General features: G+C 41.1%; 1 protein-coding gene across 1 annotated transcript in view; it reads right to left on the bottom strand.

Moving 5' to 3' along the window:
• CFTR (CF transmembrane conductance regulator) overlaps positions 1-15,663 on the bottom strand; it is a 227,079-nt gene that overhangs the window by 9,913 nt on the left and 201,503 nt on the right. Inside the window, exons 24-26 of the mRNA XM_075345036.1 lie at positions 7,428-7,517; positions 5,356-5,528; positions 5,161-5,266 (exon numbers count right to left, since the gene is read on the bottom strand). Coding sequence (XP_075201151.1) covers positions 5,161-5,266; positions 5,356-5,528; positions 7,428-7,517 — 369 coding nt within the window. The remainder of the gene's footprint in view (positions 1-5,160; positions 5,267-5,355; positions 5,529-7,427; positions 7,518-15,663) is intronic.

Below are 15,663 nucleotides of genomic sequence, written 5' to 3'. Positions count from 1 at the left end.
CTAAGCGCAGCTCCCTGCTCTCTGCACTGTGACATGTAGCTGCAGCACACATCGGGTTAATTAACCCGATGTGTACTGTACCTAGGAGAGCAAGGAGCCAGCGCTAAGCGCGGCTCCCTGCTCTCTGCACATGTAGCACAGCGACGTTATGATCGCTGCTTCTGCTGTGTTTGACAGCTAAGCAGCGATCATAACAGCGACTTACAAGGTCGCTGTTACGTCACCGAAAATGGTGACGTAACAGCGACGTCGTTGTCGCTGTCGCTTAGTGTGAACCCAGCTTAAGATTCAAAAAGCAATGGCACATTGACCTTTGGGATCATAGAACAATGGCTCACTTTCTGAACTAATAAAAGATTAGGCAACTCTGATGTTTGGTGTCTGGGATGTATTAGACTACAAGGAACTCACACTGAGATTTCTGTGCACCATTAGAGTATATATTCCTTGTTAGTAGGTCAGTGCATTACAATGTGTGAAGAACAATAAGACCTAGGACACTAATGAACTTAGCTTGAGTTTACAAGAAAATTTTTGCATGAAGTAGGAATCCCCTAATTAAAAAATATTTATCAGTTCAGGATTAGGACGTTCTACTCGTAGTCAAATTTTTGCTCCAGGGAAGAGAAAGACCAGACACAGAGCTATATTTCATGGAGTGGATTTGGTAGCGAGGCATTTTAAATACCGACTCTGCACAACTGATTTTCCAAAGTTTTCTGGTACTTTTTTTTAAAGTTAGTAGACTTACTACACTCTATTTCTTATTAGGGGGAAGCGCTGGTTGGTTGTCATGATTGTGTCGCACCCACAGGTTACATCTTTATTGGAGTGTATTTATTTTCTGTTGATACTGAAAGGGTTAAGGACTTTTTCCCTGCTGGCTGAGACAACTCTTAATCACAGCTGCAGCATTTTGTCATCACACCCTTCCGCTAGATATACCTACTCCTGGCTTTACTAAGGTACATGCCAGTGAAAGATTCCACAGGTCTGCAACTAACAAGCTGTTTGATTATTTTCATCTCACTTCCATGTATTTTGGTGTGCTGAAAATGAAAAAAAATATTGAAAAAAATCCTGGACATCAGGATTTGCCACAAAATGCAAAATTCTCTTCAAATTTAGTACATTTTTCATAATTTTTTTTTTTTTTTTAGGGTTTTGAAAGTCAAAATGACTATAAATTAATTCACATCAATGCATTGAAGATATATAATGCCAAAAAAATGTAACTTTCAAAGAACTTTCAGTGTGAGCTAATGAAACCAGCATCAACATTTTGCAAGCTGAATGAGCGGGCTCTGACATGCCCGGGCTTGTTTCAATTGTTTTATCTTTGTTCTCGCCTGTTCACACTTTTTAATCTCAGTTCGTGTTATCTCTTCATATTCAACCGTGTTTCCCAAAATTAGCATTATGGCTCAGCGGAAGTGTATTAATTTGCCTGACAGTTTCTGTTACATTTGTGGCGAATATACAGTGTTGAATCAACAGCTGAATATTACAGACTTTGTGAAAAAAGTATACTTCGCATATTTCGGACTAAAACGTGGAGATCAAGATAACGCTTGGGCGCCTCATAAAGTGTGCAAATGGTGTGTTGAGGACCTCCAAAATTGGTTCAAGGGTAAGAAAAAAGATTTCCGTTATGGGATTCCTATGGTATGGCGAGAGCAAAAGAACCATAGTGACGATTGTTACTTTTGTTCATGCGATGTGAAAGGGTATAATTCAAAATGGAAGAATTCCATTTCATACCCCAGTATTCACTAAGCAATTCGTCCCATCCCCCATGTTACAGATATACCAATACCCAAAGCCCCTGCTACCTTGGAAGAGATAACTATGTCCGAAATTGGTGGAGTCATACCTGAACCAGATGAATCAAGTTCTGACTTTGCAGATGATACAAGACCAAAATTGTTTTCCCAGGAGGAGATTAATGATTTGGTAAGAAACTTAAATCTTCCCAAAGATGCCACTGAGTTACTCGGCTCAAGGCTCAAAAACAAGAATTTATTGTTGCCAGGAGTATCTTTTTCATGGTTCAGACATCGTGAAGACGAGTTCGTTCCTTACTTTGCCCAGGAAGATAAGTTGGTTTATTGCATCGATGTTGAAGGTTTGATGGGTCAATTCAAAATCCAATATGATTCAGCGCAATGGCGTCTTTTTATAGATTCTTCAAAAAGAAGTCTCAAAGCAGTTTTACTCCACAACGGCAGTTTTTATGCTTCCATCCCTGTAGGTCATTCCGTACACCTCAAGGAAACCTACGAGAACTTGGAATTGGTTCTTCGTAAACTTAAATATGAAGACCACGGTTGGCAAGTGTGCGGGGATTTGAAAGTCTTGTGGATGCTGCTCTGGCAACAAGCTGGGTATACCAAATACCCTTGTTTTCTGTGTCTATGGGACAGTCGAGACCGACAAAATCACTGGACCAAGAAGAGTTGGCAGCCGAGGGTGCTCACAGTTGGTGAAAAAAATGTCCTCCGAGAAACTTTGGTTCCTCCCCATAAAGTTCTTCTACCACCTCTCCACATCAAATTGGGATTGATGAAGCAATTCGTAAAATCACTTCCAAAAGATGGAGAATGCTTCAAATACTTGGTCGCCAAGTTTCCAGGCCTCTCAGAGGCAAAATTGAAGGAAGGTGTGTTTGTCGGACCAGACATTAGAAGGCTTATAACTAATCAAGAGTTTATCAATACCATGACGCATCCTCAAAAAGAAGGGTGGATTGCATTTAAAGAGGTCGCAGAGAAATTTTAGGCAATAACAAAGACTCTGACTACAAACAAATCGTCGGACGAATGCTGAAAGCATTTCAAGCTTTAGGTTGCCTGATAAGTTTGAAAGTGCATTTCCTCCATTCCCACCTTGACAACTTTCCTGAAAATTTGGGAGCTGTGAGTGAAGAGCAAGGTGAACGATTCCACCAGGACATTAAAGAGATGGAAAGAAGATACCAGGGAAGATGGAGCATTACAATGATGGCAGACTACTGTTGGACGCTTCAGAGAGACATTACAGATGCTTCTCAGAAGCTTATATATACCAAGAGAAGTCTCACAGGGAAGAAGAATCGATTTTAGTGTGTGTTAATGAGCTCATTGCAGTTAAAAAAATGATTTTCATGAAACATTTGTAATAAAAAAATTCATTTTATGAGTCTATCTTCATTTATTTTGAGGTATTGTCTTATTTAACATAGTTACTTAAATTGTCAGAAAACGTGATGTCCTATGACAAAACGGAGGTCATTTTCCGATTCAGCGCACTCAAAAACGTAATGATTACGTGGAATAACCAAAACAGCTCTCGAAAAATTTTATTTTGCAGACCTTCTCTGTCCTGACCACGTTGAAGGAGCTCGTCTCTGTACAGCTGTGCTGTCGTTTGAGCTGCAACTGCAAAGTTCCTGCTGAAGAGTGCTGTTTGTTCTGTCTTTCCCGACCCATTTGTCTTAGCTTCCTTGTGTTGTTTTATTATAGTAGTGGGACTAGTGGCTCGCTGAGCTACTCAGTAGTCAGGATAAGTTCAGGGTCAGTGAGTTCAGGATCAGCGAGGGAGGTGGTGGCGCATAAAGTAGAAGGACCCGTGTAGGGACATTAGAGAGCTCAGAGATCAGTCACGAGTGAGCATGAGGTGATGACCCCTCTCTCTATAGCCAGAGACTTCAATTAAATCTTCCCTGCTTTTTCCTGTGTTGTGCCGCAGGATGGGCATTCCCTTGCCTTGATGTGACATTCGTAAAATGACACTGCACTAGAATTAGATACTAGGGTAGGTAGAAATGTAATTTAGAAAGTAAAGAAACATGAGAGAGGGGCAAAGGGACTTTGATCCACATGGAACTCATAACCTTCTGTGAATTCCACTACCATTAGCTCTATGAGGATGGGGGTAATCACATGCCAAAGTTTGTTTATCTGTGATATGACTCAACTAAATTTTAAATATTTGCTACAAATAAAGTGCCTCTTTAGCGCACCTGAAGCCATCAGGGAGCTACAAGGTACTGCATCCCCACCAGGATGCAGGGCCTACTCCCAGGGACCCAGAAGACCACTGCCGGTAACAACAAAAACATTCCAGTTAATCCCTGTTTTCCCCCAATTCCCCAAAGACTGGTGCCAGACTAGGGTTGGACCTAATGGATGGCCACCTAGAGATGGAGCCAATCCAGTCCACTAGACGATCAGGTGGGAGGGGCAGACAGTGGACAGTCAGAGTCTGTAGTAGTCGGTGACAGAGAGAGGAAGTGAGCGGAAGCACTGACAGGAGTGTGACGGTGACCTGAGGGCCCAGATGTGTGGTTGCCGGTGGAGTATGGTGGAGTGCTCCTGGAACCATAGCACCAACGGGGTACATAATCCTAGGTCAGGCAAATGCTCCAGTTAGACGTGATAAAATCTGCACAGTGAGGAGACAATCAAGGACCTCACTGACCTTGAAGTTCGGTACACAGTAGCAACGGGGAAACAGGACTAGAGACTCCGACCCCACAGGGTACACGCTACCATCATACGGACTACCGTTGAGAGACTACCAGGAGGGGACCCCCAGACGCTCCAAGCCACGGGGACCCACCAACCAAAGACAGATGCGGGGAAAGAAGCCACCAGGTCCCTAAACTGGCACTGGGACTAAGGGGACCAGCGGTCAAGACCAGCCTTCCTCGGATGCCCAGTTTCAATCTTACTGTGAGTAAAGGAACCAGTTACACTACAACCCCTTGTGTGGCCTATCTTCTTTCTGCACCCATCCACATCACCTATCCTCTGGGGCCCGGCACTGCTTGCGAAGGGCCTAACATCCAGGCTGCCACTAACATCAGTCCCAGTAGTGAAAACTGCAGCGGCGGCTCCATCTACATAGCTGCAACCCGCAAGTGGGTCACGTGAAAAACTTTCATTTACTCTCCCCTGTAAATACACCCCTTTTAAAATGTGTCCCCAGGACACGTAATCGGGCAACGGCCACCAGGTGACATCTCCCCAGCAGTACACCGCCGGGTACTGAGTACCCCATAGCCATGGGCGACACACCTCTATAGACTATCATCATGTTGGTACCATCTGTGTATGGGACAGAAATTATTGTAATGGTGATAATACCAGTTGTGTAAGTAAAACTTATGAAACAACCTACCAGGAAGAACTGACATTCCAGCATGGCTTCTAGCCTGTGCTCAGACAAGATGACTGTACAATTTGCAAATGCATGCTTCAGAGTCTTCCTAATAATCTGAAAAGTTCTGTAAGAAAATCAAGTCAAATTTATTAGTAAAATGGATTTGCATACTGTATGAAATGTAATCATATTGGTGATATTCTAAAAACTTACATGGGGTCTAAGTGAGCACTGGGTTCATCCAGCAGAAGAATCTTGGCTTTACTAAGAACAGATCTGGCCAAACACACCAACTGTTTGTGACCATTACTTAGGACACAGCCACCATCCAGGAGCACAAAGTCCAACTGACCTGGAAACTGCTCAATGATTGACTTCAGGCCAACCTACAAAACAGATTAGATAAATTTGCTAGAATAAGTTCTAAAAAAAATACTAATTTCTGTAAAAAAAAAAATTATGGTTGTTACAGAGTGTGAGGTAGCGACCACCAACGTGGTAAATGGTCGCTATATGTCACAGTGGAGAAGGTACCTGCGATATTTAAACAGAAGAGGTTGCTATGGGACTTGTAGTTCCACAAAGGCTTCTTGCTGCATATAAGGGTCAGGTTCCCTTTAATAGTCCCAGGGTGCTGTGCAGGTCTGAGAATCACAGACCTCCACCTGTGGGTGGGGCTCGAGGGGTTAAAGCAATCCTGTCTCTGAACCTGGGGAGAGTGTGTCTAGGGCAGTCTAGATAGAGACTGGCTCCAGACTTCCAGTGGGTGTGTACTGGAAACAAGTGAGAGCAGAGCCGGGAGCTCTGGGTGTATCAGCCTGTGTGGAGGCTGAACACAAGGCTCTGAAATTGAGTCTGAGGTGAGTGCAGCCAAGCCAGGCCAGGGCTGTAGGGCCGAATCTCTCCAGGAGGAGAGACAGACAGGGGTCTGCAGAGGGCCCTGGGTGCTGGAAGGAACCTTGGCTAGAACTGTACGCTGGCAGGAGCCAGAGAGTGGGGAAGTTGCTAAAACTTCCATTATGGACTTATTGTTTATGTTTGAGGGCAGTTTATGCTGAGTGTTTTTAAATAAACTGCCGGAATTTCTATGAAGAGACTGTGTACGTGTGTTGCTGAAGCTACCTCACACCGCTGCAAGCGAGTGGAACCCCCACGTTGCAGGGTGCAACGTTACAAGACGATAAGAAAATACTTAGAACTTTTTCTGTTCTTAATCTTACTCCGATCAAGGAGTCTAAGGATGACTATGGCAGCTGATTAGATTCTATTTCTTCAGGGCAGTTTATAAAATTAAAGATGTTATGTAATTGGTTCTTGTGGGTAACTGTATTCTCCATCATGTCTCATCCTCAATTTGGGCCTTTATTCTCTATTCAGTCTGTTTATGATTATTGCATTGTAAGGCAGCTCTTGACAATAGGTAACGGTGCTTACTGCTGAAGCATATGTCTGCCCAGAAATCTGGTTGTCACTATTCAAGGCATCTGAGCCATTTTCCAGATAAACTAAACAGAGGGCATCACATAGGCTACTAATGAGCACAATCATATTATATGTGCCTGTAGCTAAAAATTCATACAATTGAGCATAATAATAGAGGAAGGGTCATATTCATGTATAACTGATGATGTGCTTTAACGTTTTTCTGACACATTTGTTTTAGCAAATAAATATGTGCATTTCCCATAAAATAACATTTTTCTTCAAACTCTATTGTGTCTCTGTTATTCCTCCTTGAAAAGTATGTACAAGTTGACTGTCAGCAATGTTTAGGCCATGTCATACTGTGCATGGTTTCACTGCTCTGACAAAGAACACGGCACCTACTTATCAATCTATTCATATATTTCCAAGAAGAATAGAAGAGAGTGGGCCCAAAATAGAACTAGAGGTTCCACAAGGTCACCTGCATGGCTTTTTATATTTCAGTTAGCTACAGTATTGTCAAGTAAGAAAATAATGTCAAGACTACACTTGACAAAAACTAAAAATTTCACTTCACTTGCTTTAAATAAGTACAAAAAATATCCGTTTTCTTACATGCACTACCTCTATTTTACCACAAGGTGGCAATAACGTATGAAAAATCTCAAACTCGTCTATGTTTGCCAATGAAACATTTGAATGTCCTTAACTGAGTCCTTTGACATCAAGAGGAAATGGAAACAGGCATCCCAACAGCCTTTGTTATTTGTGTAACTTTGTCGGGATGTTCACAATGCAGCCCATTGTCAGCACAAGTCGTTTTGTAATCCTTGTCACGCAAATAACCCCAGTTGTTTTACCTCTTCAGTCACTTTCCAGATTTCTTCATCACTGTGTTTTCCATAGGGGTCAAGGTTTTTTCGGAATGTCCCAGAAAATATGAAGACTTTCTGTATGAGAGAAGAATGAATGAGCAAGAATTATTTGCCTGGCATTTTCTGCGGCTCGGCAGAATTCTCAGTGTCGGTAAAAGTAAACACTGAACTTCCTTGGGTAATGTAACGGAAGGTGAGCCAACACGTCTTACAATAGAATGAATTCTATTTCCTCCTAAGGTTGATTGAACATATTTGTAATGTGCCTCATTATAAATGGCCACCTTTATTTCATTCATTCAAATAAATGAGTTCATCAAATCAGTATTTTGTACTTATGTAACATGTCACGTGATACATCGGGTGATGGGGAGTACCCACGCCCTTTAATCTGCCCGGGGCCCTGGCTACTCTTAATCCGCCTCTGGATCTGGAGAAGAATGTAAGCGAGAAGGAGAAGTTGAGCAGATTGCTATATACTGTAGGTTTCTGTGAAAGCTTTAGTAATCCTGTCCTATAAACCTATATATTATTCTGTTTGGCTCCTCCTGCCCTATTATATACTGCCCAATAATGTCCAAGCTGACAGTTTACCTTGAAGGTGGCGCTAAGTAAAGAACTCCTTTTTGCGTTTGCAACTGGCATGAAGCACAGACACAGCCTAAAAATAGGTGTATTGTAGAGTAGTAGGTGCCACTCAGGGGGCAGAATTTCAAAAATATATTTTTGACTCTTAATTTTGTACTAATCACGGTTTCCTAGAAAATACCACTATAGATTGGTTGGGATAACAGAAAAGGAGACAGTTATCCTTGAATTGTCATTCTGAACTTCAAGGACCGATAATGATAAGACAGGGATACAGAAACTACTGTCTAAGGGATGTACAGAGATTGTCCCACCTCTGACCTAAAATAATAAAATCAATTATTTCAAATCGTATGCCACTGTTCCTGGCTTGTTTGTGCTTATCAGTCAAGATTTTATGCGTTACAACTTGAGTATTGGTAACTTATTTATAATTATCAATAATACATTTAGTAATCTTATACTGACAGTATAAACTGAACAAATAACATTGTCTGGGAAATAGCGCCAATAGCACCTCTACTGTTGTAATCGCTGCCTCCATCCTGTAGTAATAAAAGTTTATTCAAATACACTAGTTAGGCTGCTCAGCGTACCCATGGCAGGGCTAAACAGCTAAATGTACTGTTCTGTCCTCTCTTTTTTTACCCCCCTCAATGGTGATTGACACCTCGAGTTTGCTGGAGAGAGCGCTAAGTGCAGAGAAAAATTAGGCAAGCCATCTACAGAATGTCACTCACCAATGACTTCTAATGGTATTCCCAGGAAAAAAATAAAATTCGACTTCTTCCCCAGGATAGCACCACAGTAAGCTTACTGTTTTGTATCCTGAAGAAGGAGTCAGATTACTTCAAAATCCGTTGATATAAAAAAAATGCATTCAGTTCAAGGAGTATTGTGGTTTTTTATCCCTTGAATGCCATTCTGAGCGCAGAAGAAACACATTGGTTTCCCTTCTTGCTTTCTACAATTTTGTAACCCGTGGGTCTGCAGCAGCTGATCTTCACAAGCTTATTTTGTGTTGTGCATTACATAACCCATCCTGTGAGCAAATTCCTGTACTGTTTAATGCCCACTAATTTTGGATAAGACCCCATTGCGCTCTTCTGTTCCCCAGTTTTTTTTCCCACTACTCACCAGTTGGGGACACAGGGCATACAAAACATGAAATGGAATGGTTCACTAAGCCTCTTATACACACCAAGGGTGCACTGAGCACTTAATTAGCATATCTGATTAAACATCAGTTTCTTCAAAATGTAGATATTGATAAGATCACTACAATGTAATGTTTATATGGCTATATAGTTTACATGGTCAGTTTGGGTGGGCAGTCTCCACCAAACGTTTCACAGTGGCTTAAGCTGTATTATAAATAAAGTTATTTAAATACAAAGTTACAGGATCTATAGCAGTGTCAGTATAGAGAGCTCACTATTTACATACTACACATCACCTTTGAAGAAAATGGTCCGGACCATTCGGCAACGACTAGCGATCTCACAGCAGGAGCCTGATCACTGGTAGGTGTCACACATAACGAGATCACTGGCGAGATCAATGCTGCGTCACAGAAACTGTGACTCAGCAACGATCTCGTTAGCGATCTTGTTGTGTGTGACGGGGCCTTTAGGTCCAGAAATATTTGGACAGTGACTGAATCTTTGTGATTTGGACTCTGCATGACACTATTTTTTATTTACATTGAAACAACGGAGATGTACTTGAAGTCTAGACTTTCAGGTTTAATTAAAGGGGTTGAACAAAAATATCCTGAGAAACGTTTAGGAATTGCAACCATTTTTCAACAAAGACTCCTTATTTCAAGGGTTCAAAGTAATTGGACAAATTTACTTTACTATAAATGAAAAGTGCATTTTTATACTTTGCAGAGAATCCTTTGCAGACAAAGACTCCTTGAAATCTTGAAGACATGGAGGTCACCAAATGCTGAGTGTCTTCCTTTGTGATTCTTTAGAGGCCTTTACTGCAACTGACTTCAGTTGTTGCTTGTTTGTGGGTCTTTCTACTTAAAGGCAATCTGTCACCAGGTTTTTGTCACTCCAAGTAGTCCTGCAATGATAATCTACTGCTGATTAAACTGTAATTTTATCAAAACTACACTAAGCAGCCCAACAAATGGAACACTGCTACAATCAACATCTCTGCCCCTATGTTATGCTGCTCTCAGTTTAGGTCTTAAAAAAAACCTGGTGACAGATTCCCTTTAGGTTTTGTCTTAAGCATGTGAATTGCAGCTTAATGGAGTTGAAATTTAGTGATTGACCCTGCCATTTCAGAATATTATACTTATTTGCCTTAAAAAACTCCCAGGTTGCATGTTTTGGGTCATTGTCAATCTGTATAGTGAAATGCCGTACAATCAACCTTGCTGAATTTGGTTAAATCTGAGCAGAAAGTATAGCCCTATACACTTCAGAATTCATCCGACTGCTTCTGTGTTCATTCACATCATCAATAAACACTAGTGACCCACTGCCACTGGAAGCCAAGTATGCACAAGCCATCACACTGCCTCCACCATGATTTACAGAGGATGTGGTGTGCTTTGGAATCATGAGCCATTCCAAGCCTTCTCCATACTTTCTTTTTCACATCATTCTGGAACAGATTGATCTTAGTTTGATCTGTCCAAATAATGCTTTTTTAGTACTAGACTGATTTTTTTAGATGTTTTTCGGCAAAGTCTAATCTGGCAACTTGTGGTGAACCGCATTTGTTCTTATGAAGTCTTCTATTTATGGAAGACTTAAATACTGAAACACCTACATCCTGGAGAGTGTTCTTCACTTCAGTGGATGTTATGAAGGGCTTTTTCTTCACCATGAAAAGGATTCTGAGATCATCCACTATTATTGTCTTCCATGGATGTCCATGCCTTTTTGAGTTCCCAAGCTCAGCAGTGCCCTCTTTTTTTTCAGAATATCCCAAACTGTTGATTTGGCCACTTCTAACATTCCTGTTCTGTTATCAGTCTGATGAATTTCGTCTTTTTTTCAGCGTAATGATGATATTTTTCTCTTCCATTGAAAGTCCTTTGAACGCAAGTTGTGGGTTCACAGCATCAGCTTCCAAATGCAAATGCCACACCTAAAATCAACTTCAGACCTTTTACCTGCTTAAATGATAATTGATTAGCGAGGGAATAGCCCATGCAGCCCATTAAAGAGCTTTTGGGATGATTGTCCAATTAGTTTTGGTCCCCTGAAAAAGAGGCAGCTACATATTAACGTCTTCATGACCAATGTTGTACAAGTATGTCATTGGTCGTGTCCCTGCTGTTCACAGGGGCTCCGGTGGTAATCCCGACACACATCTGCAGATCTGATCCGCAGACATGTCTAACAGGCGTGGGTAGATCGAAGATCAACATGTGCCTGGTAACCCCTTAGGTTGTGCTGTCAAACTCTGATAGTGCAATTTAAAGTACCCTGGTAGGGATCGCGCTGTGATCACGGGGCGCCCTGATGCTGTCATGAGTCACTTTTTGCGAGAGCTGGCAAAGTGCTGCCACTCACAAGAGTGCAGCATTTCTCCTGAGCGGAATAAGGCTGAAGCAAATGATTGCAGTGTGCAGTGATAAAGTCCACCAGGGGTACTAGTAAAATCAATTAAAAATGTAAAAAAAAAAAAGTTTGAAAAAATAAAAAAACTTAAAAGTGCAAATCTCCTCTCCCCCCCTTTTGCCCCATTGAAAATAAAACAATAAAAAAAGCACATATTTGGTATCACTACATTCATAAATGCCTGATCTATCAATGTATAAAATCAATTAATCTGATTGGTACACAGCATAGCAAGAAAAAAATTCCAAATGCCAAAACTATGTTTTTTTGGTTGCCGCAACATTGCACAAATGCAATAACAGGCGATCAAAACATCTCATCTACACAAAAATGGTATAATTAAACATGCTACCATAAGACGCAAAAAATAAGCTGTCACTGAGCCACCAATAATGAAAAATGAGAACGCTATGTCTCTTGGAAAATGGCTTCAAAAGTGCAATATTTTTTTTGGACAAATTTCAGAATTTTTTTCACTACTTAAATAAATAAAAGTAAAAATATACGTTTGGTATACACTAACTCGTACCAACCTAAGGCATCATACTGACACATCAATTTTACCACATAGTAAACATGATGAATAAAAAAAATTAAAAACCATTGTGGAATTTCACTTTTTTCACAATTGTTCCACATTTGGATTTTTTTTCCCATTTTCCTGTATACTATATGGTAAAATTAATGTTGTCATTCAAAAGTACAACTCGTCCCGCAAAAAATAAGCCCTCATATGGCAATATTGATGAAAAAATAAGAAAGTTAAGTTATGGCTCTCGGAATAAGGGAAGGAAAAAATGAAAATGAAAAACGGAAAATCACCCGTGGGTAAAGGGGTTTAAAAGCTGTAATTCCTAAACCCATACTCTAATAAGTATGTGAATACCCTCAAATTAAAGTCGAGTGCCTGTACTTTAACCCCATATTAATTATATAGCAACTCTATCTTGACTATGTTTAGGTAAACAGCTAACATACCAAAACTTGTGTCACTGTCCAAATATTTCTGCACCTAACTGTAGATAGATACAATGCAAATATTATTAGTTCAACTAAAAGACAGCTGTTTCTCTCCACTATTACAAATAGCAGTCAAGGTATATATATTGCTCTAAACAAGCCAATATACAAATACTAATGCCTCGCTAAGGTGTTACAATGAGGTAGTATTGATCTATAAATGTAAGGCAATTCCTACTGTAATCAATAATGAGTAGCGATCGTGAATTGTCAGGGCGCCTCCAGTAATGCATGATAGATAGTAACGGAAATTCACTGCAAATACAATTAGAGGCTGCAAAAGGCTTGAGACTGGGGAGTGGGTTCACCTTCCAGCAGGACAACAACCCTAAACATACTGCCAGAGCTACAAAGGATGGTATAGATCAAAGCATATTCATGTGTGTGAATGGCCCAGTCACAGTCCAGACCTAAATCCCATTGAGAATCTGTGGCAAGACTTGGAAATTTCTGTTCACAGACGTCTACATCCAATCTAATGGAGCTAGAGATATTTTGCAAAAAAGAATGGGCAGAAATTTCAGCTCTAGATAGGTAAAGCTGGAACAGACAAACCCCAAAAACTTGCACTTGCCAAATACCTGCTACTGAGTGTTGGTATACAACATAAAATCCAAACAAAATACATTTAAGTTTGTGGGTGTAACATGACAGATGCAGAAATGTTTGTGGGATATGAATACTTTTTCAAGACACTGTAACTAGATGTTACTATACTGCATTAGGTTAAGATTTCTTACTGACACTGGAGTCTGTCACAGAGCAGCGATGTTAGGGTTTGGTGCCTTTCCACAAGCTAACATTGCCATTAAAGTAGGGATGTTTTAAATCTATATCTATCTATATATTTACACTACAGATTAGCAATGTGTTAATTCTGCATCCATTTATAAACTCACGGAACAGGTAAGGGATGTTTTAATTCTCTGCCTATACATGGACTTCACCCCCTTCTAACATGGAATAAAATTAAAAGGAAAGCAGAAAAAGTAGGGATTTTATAAAAAAAAATATTCCAATCCAAGCAGCCCAGTAAGGCCACATGCACACAGTCAGTATTTGGTAAATCTTTTACCTCAGTATTTGTAAGGCCACATGCACACATTGAGTATTTGGCGAGGTTTTTACCACAGTATTTGTAAGGCCACATGCACACGTTGAGTATTTGGCGAGGTTTTTACCACAGTATTTGTAAGGCCACATTCACACATTAAGTATTTGGTGTTTTACTTCAGTATTTGCAAGGCCACGTGCACACGTTGAGTATTTGGTGAGTGTTTTACCTCAGTATTTGTAAGGCCTCATGCACACTGAATATTTGATCAGGTTTTTTTACCTCAGTATTTGTAAGGTCTCGTGCACACTGAATATTTGGTCAGGTTTTTTACCTCAGTATTTGTAATGCTACGTACACACTGAGTATTTGGTGAGTGTTTACCTCAGTATTTGTAAGGCCTCATGCACACTGAATATTTGGTCATTTTTTTTTTACCTCAGTATTTGTAAAGCTGCGCACACACTGAGTATTTGGTGAGTTTTTTACCTTAGCACTTGTAAGGCCACGTGCACACTGAGTATTTGGTGAGTTTTTACCTCAGTATTTGTAAGGCCACGTGGACACTGAGTATTTGGTGAGTTTTTTAACCTCAGTATTTGTAAGTCCTCATGCACACTGAGTATTTGGTCAGCTTTTTTTTGCCTCAGTATACGTAAGAGCTACACCTTGACATTGGTATCTGGGCACAGGTACTTTTGGCCAACTTTATTTGCTAAGTAACTCATATTTTTCAAATATTTTTTTTCATGTTTTCTTAGCAGTAATGTGTATTCACATTCCAATATTCACCATCTACATTCTTGTTTTTTTCTCCTTCCCTTTACTTGAGCGCAACTGCTGTTTTTGAGTATTGTATGTCATGTTCAGTATGCACCAGCTCAGACTATGAGATTAGGAAGTGCCGGCAATTTTTTCTACTTTGTATTATGGACTCAGTATCTGTAGGGCCTTGTCCACATGTTGAGAGATTAGGGAGTTTTTACCTCAGTATTTGTAAGGGAAAACTAGGAGTGGGTGAAAAATGTAAAAGTGGTTAACATGTTTCTAGTATACTTTATCTCTGATTGTTCCATTTCTGGTTTTCCCTTACAAATACTGAGGTATAAAACTCACCAAATACTCAATGTGTGCACGTGCCCCAAGTGATACATCCCTGTAATCAGGCTTTCTTGCTCTATATTATGTTGCACTAATATTCCATAGCAATAACCCAGACAGATTCCCTATAATCAGTGAGAATAGTGAAAACTATACATATATACAGACTTAGGCGGGCTTTGCACACTACGACATCGCAGGTGCGATGTCGGTGGGGTCAAATTGAAAATGACGCACTTCCGGCATCGCATGCGACATCGTAGTGTGTAAAGGCTCGATGATACGATTAACGAGCGCAAAAGCGTCGTAATCGTATCATCGGTGCAGCGCCGGCGTAATCCATGATTACGCTGACGCGACAGTCCGATGTCGTTCCTCACTCCTGCGGCAGCACACATCGCTGTGTGTGAAGCCGCAGGAGCGAGGAACATCTCCTACCGGCGTCACTGAGGCTTCCGTAGGATATGCGGAAGGAAGGAGGTGGGCGGGATGTTTACATCCCGCTCATCTCCGCCCCTCCGCTCCTATTGGCCGCCTGCCGTGTGACGCCGCACGACCCGCCCCCTTAATAAGGAGGCGGGTCGCCGGCCAGAGCGACGGTCGCAGGACAGGTGAGTCCATGTGAAGTTGCCGTAGCGATAATGTTCGCTACGGCAGCTATCACAAGGATATCGCAGTTGCGACGGGGGTAGGCACTATCGCGCTCGGCATCGCAGCATCGGCCTGCGATGTCGCAGCATGCAAAGTGCCCCTAAGGCCCCTTTCACACGTCAGTGATTCTGGTACGTTTGTGCTTTTTTTAAAACGTACCAGAATCACTGACATATGCAGACCCATTATAATGAATGGGTCTGCTCACACGTCAGTGATT

Source organism: Anomaloglossus baeobatrachus, chromosome 4, assembly GCF_048569485.1.
Source record: "Anomaloglossus baeobatrachus isolate aAnoBae1 chromosome 4, aAnoBae1.hap1, whole genome shotgun sequence".
Lineage (NCBI taxonomy): Eukaryota > Metazoa > Chordata > Amphibia > Anura > Aromobatidae > Anomaloglossus > Anomaloglossus baeobatrachus.
Note: the sequence above shows the minus strand (reverse complement) of the source record. Positions and strands in the feature narration are given on the sequence as shown.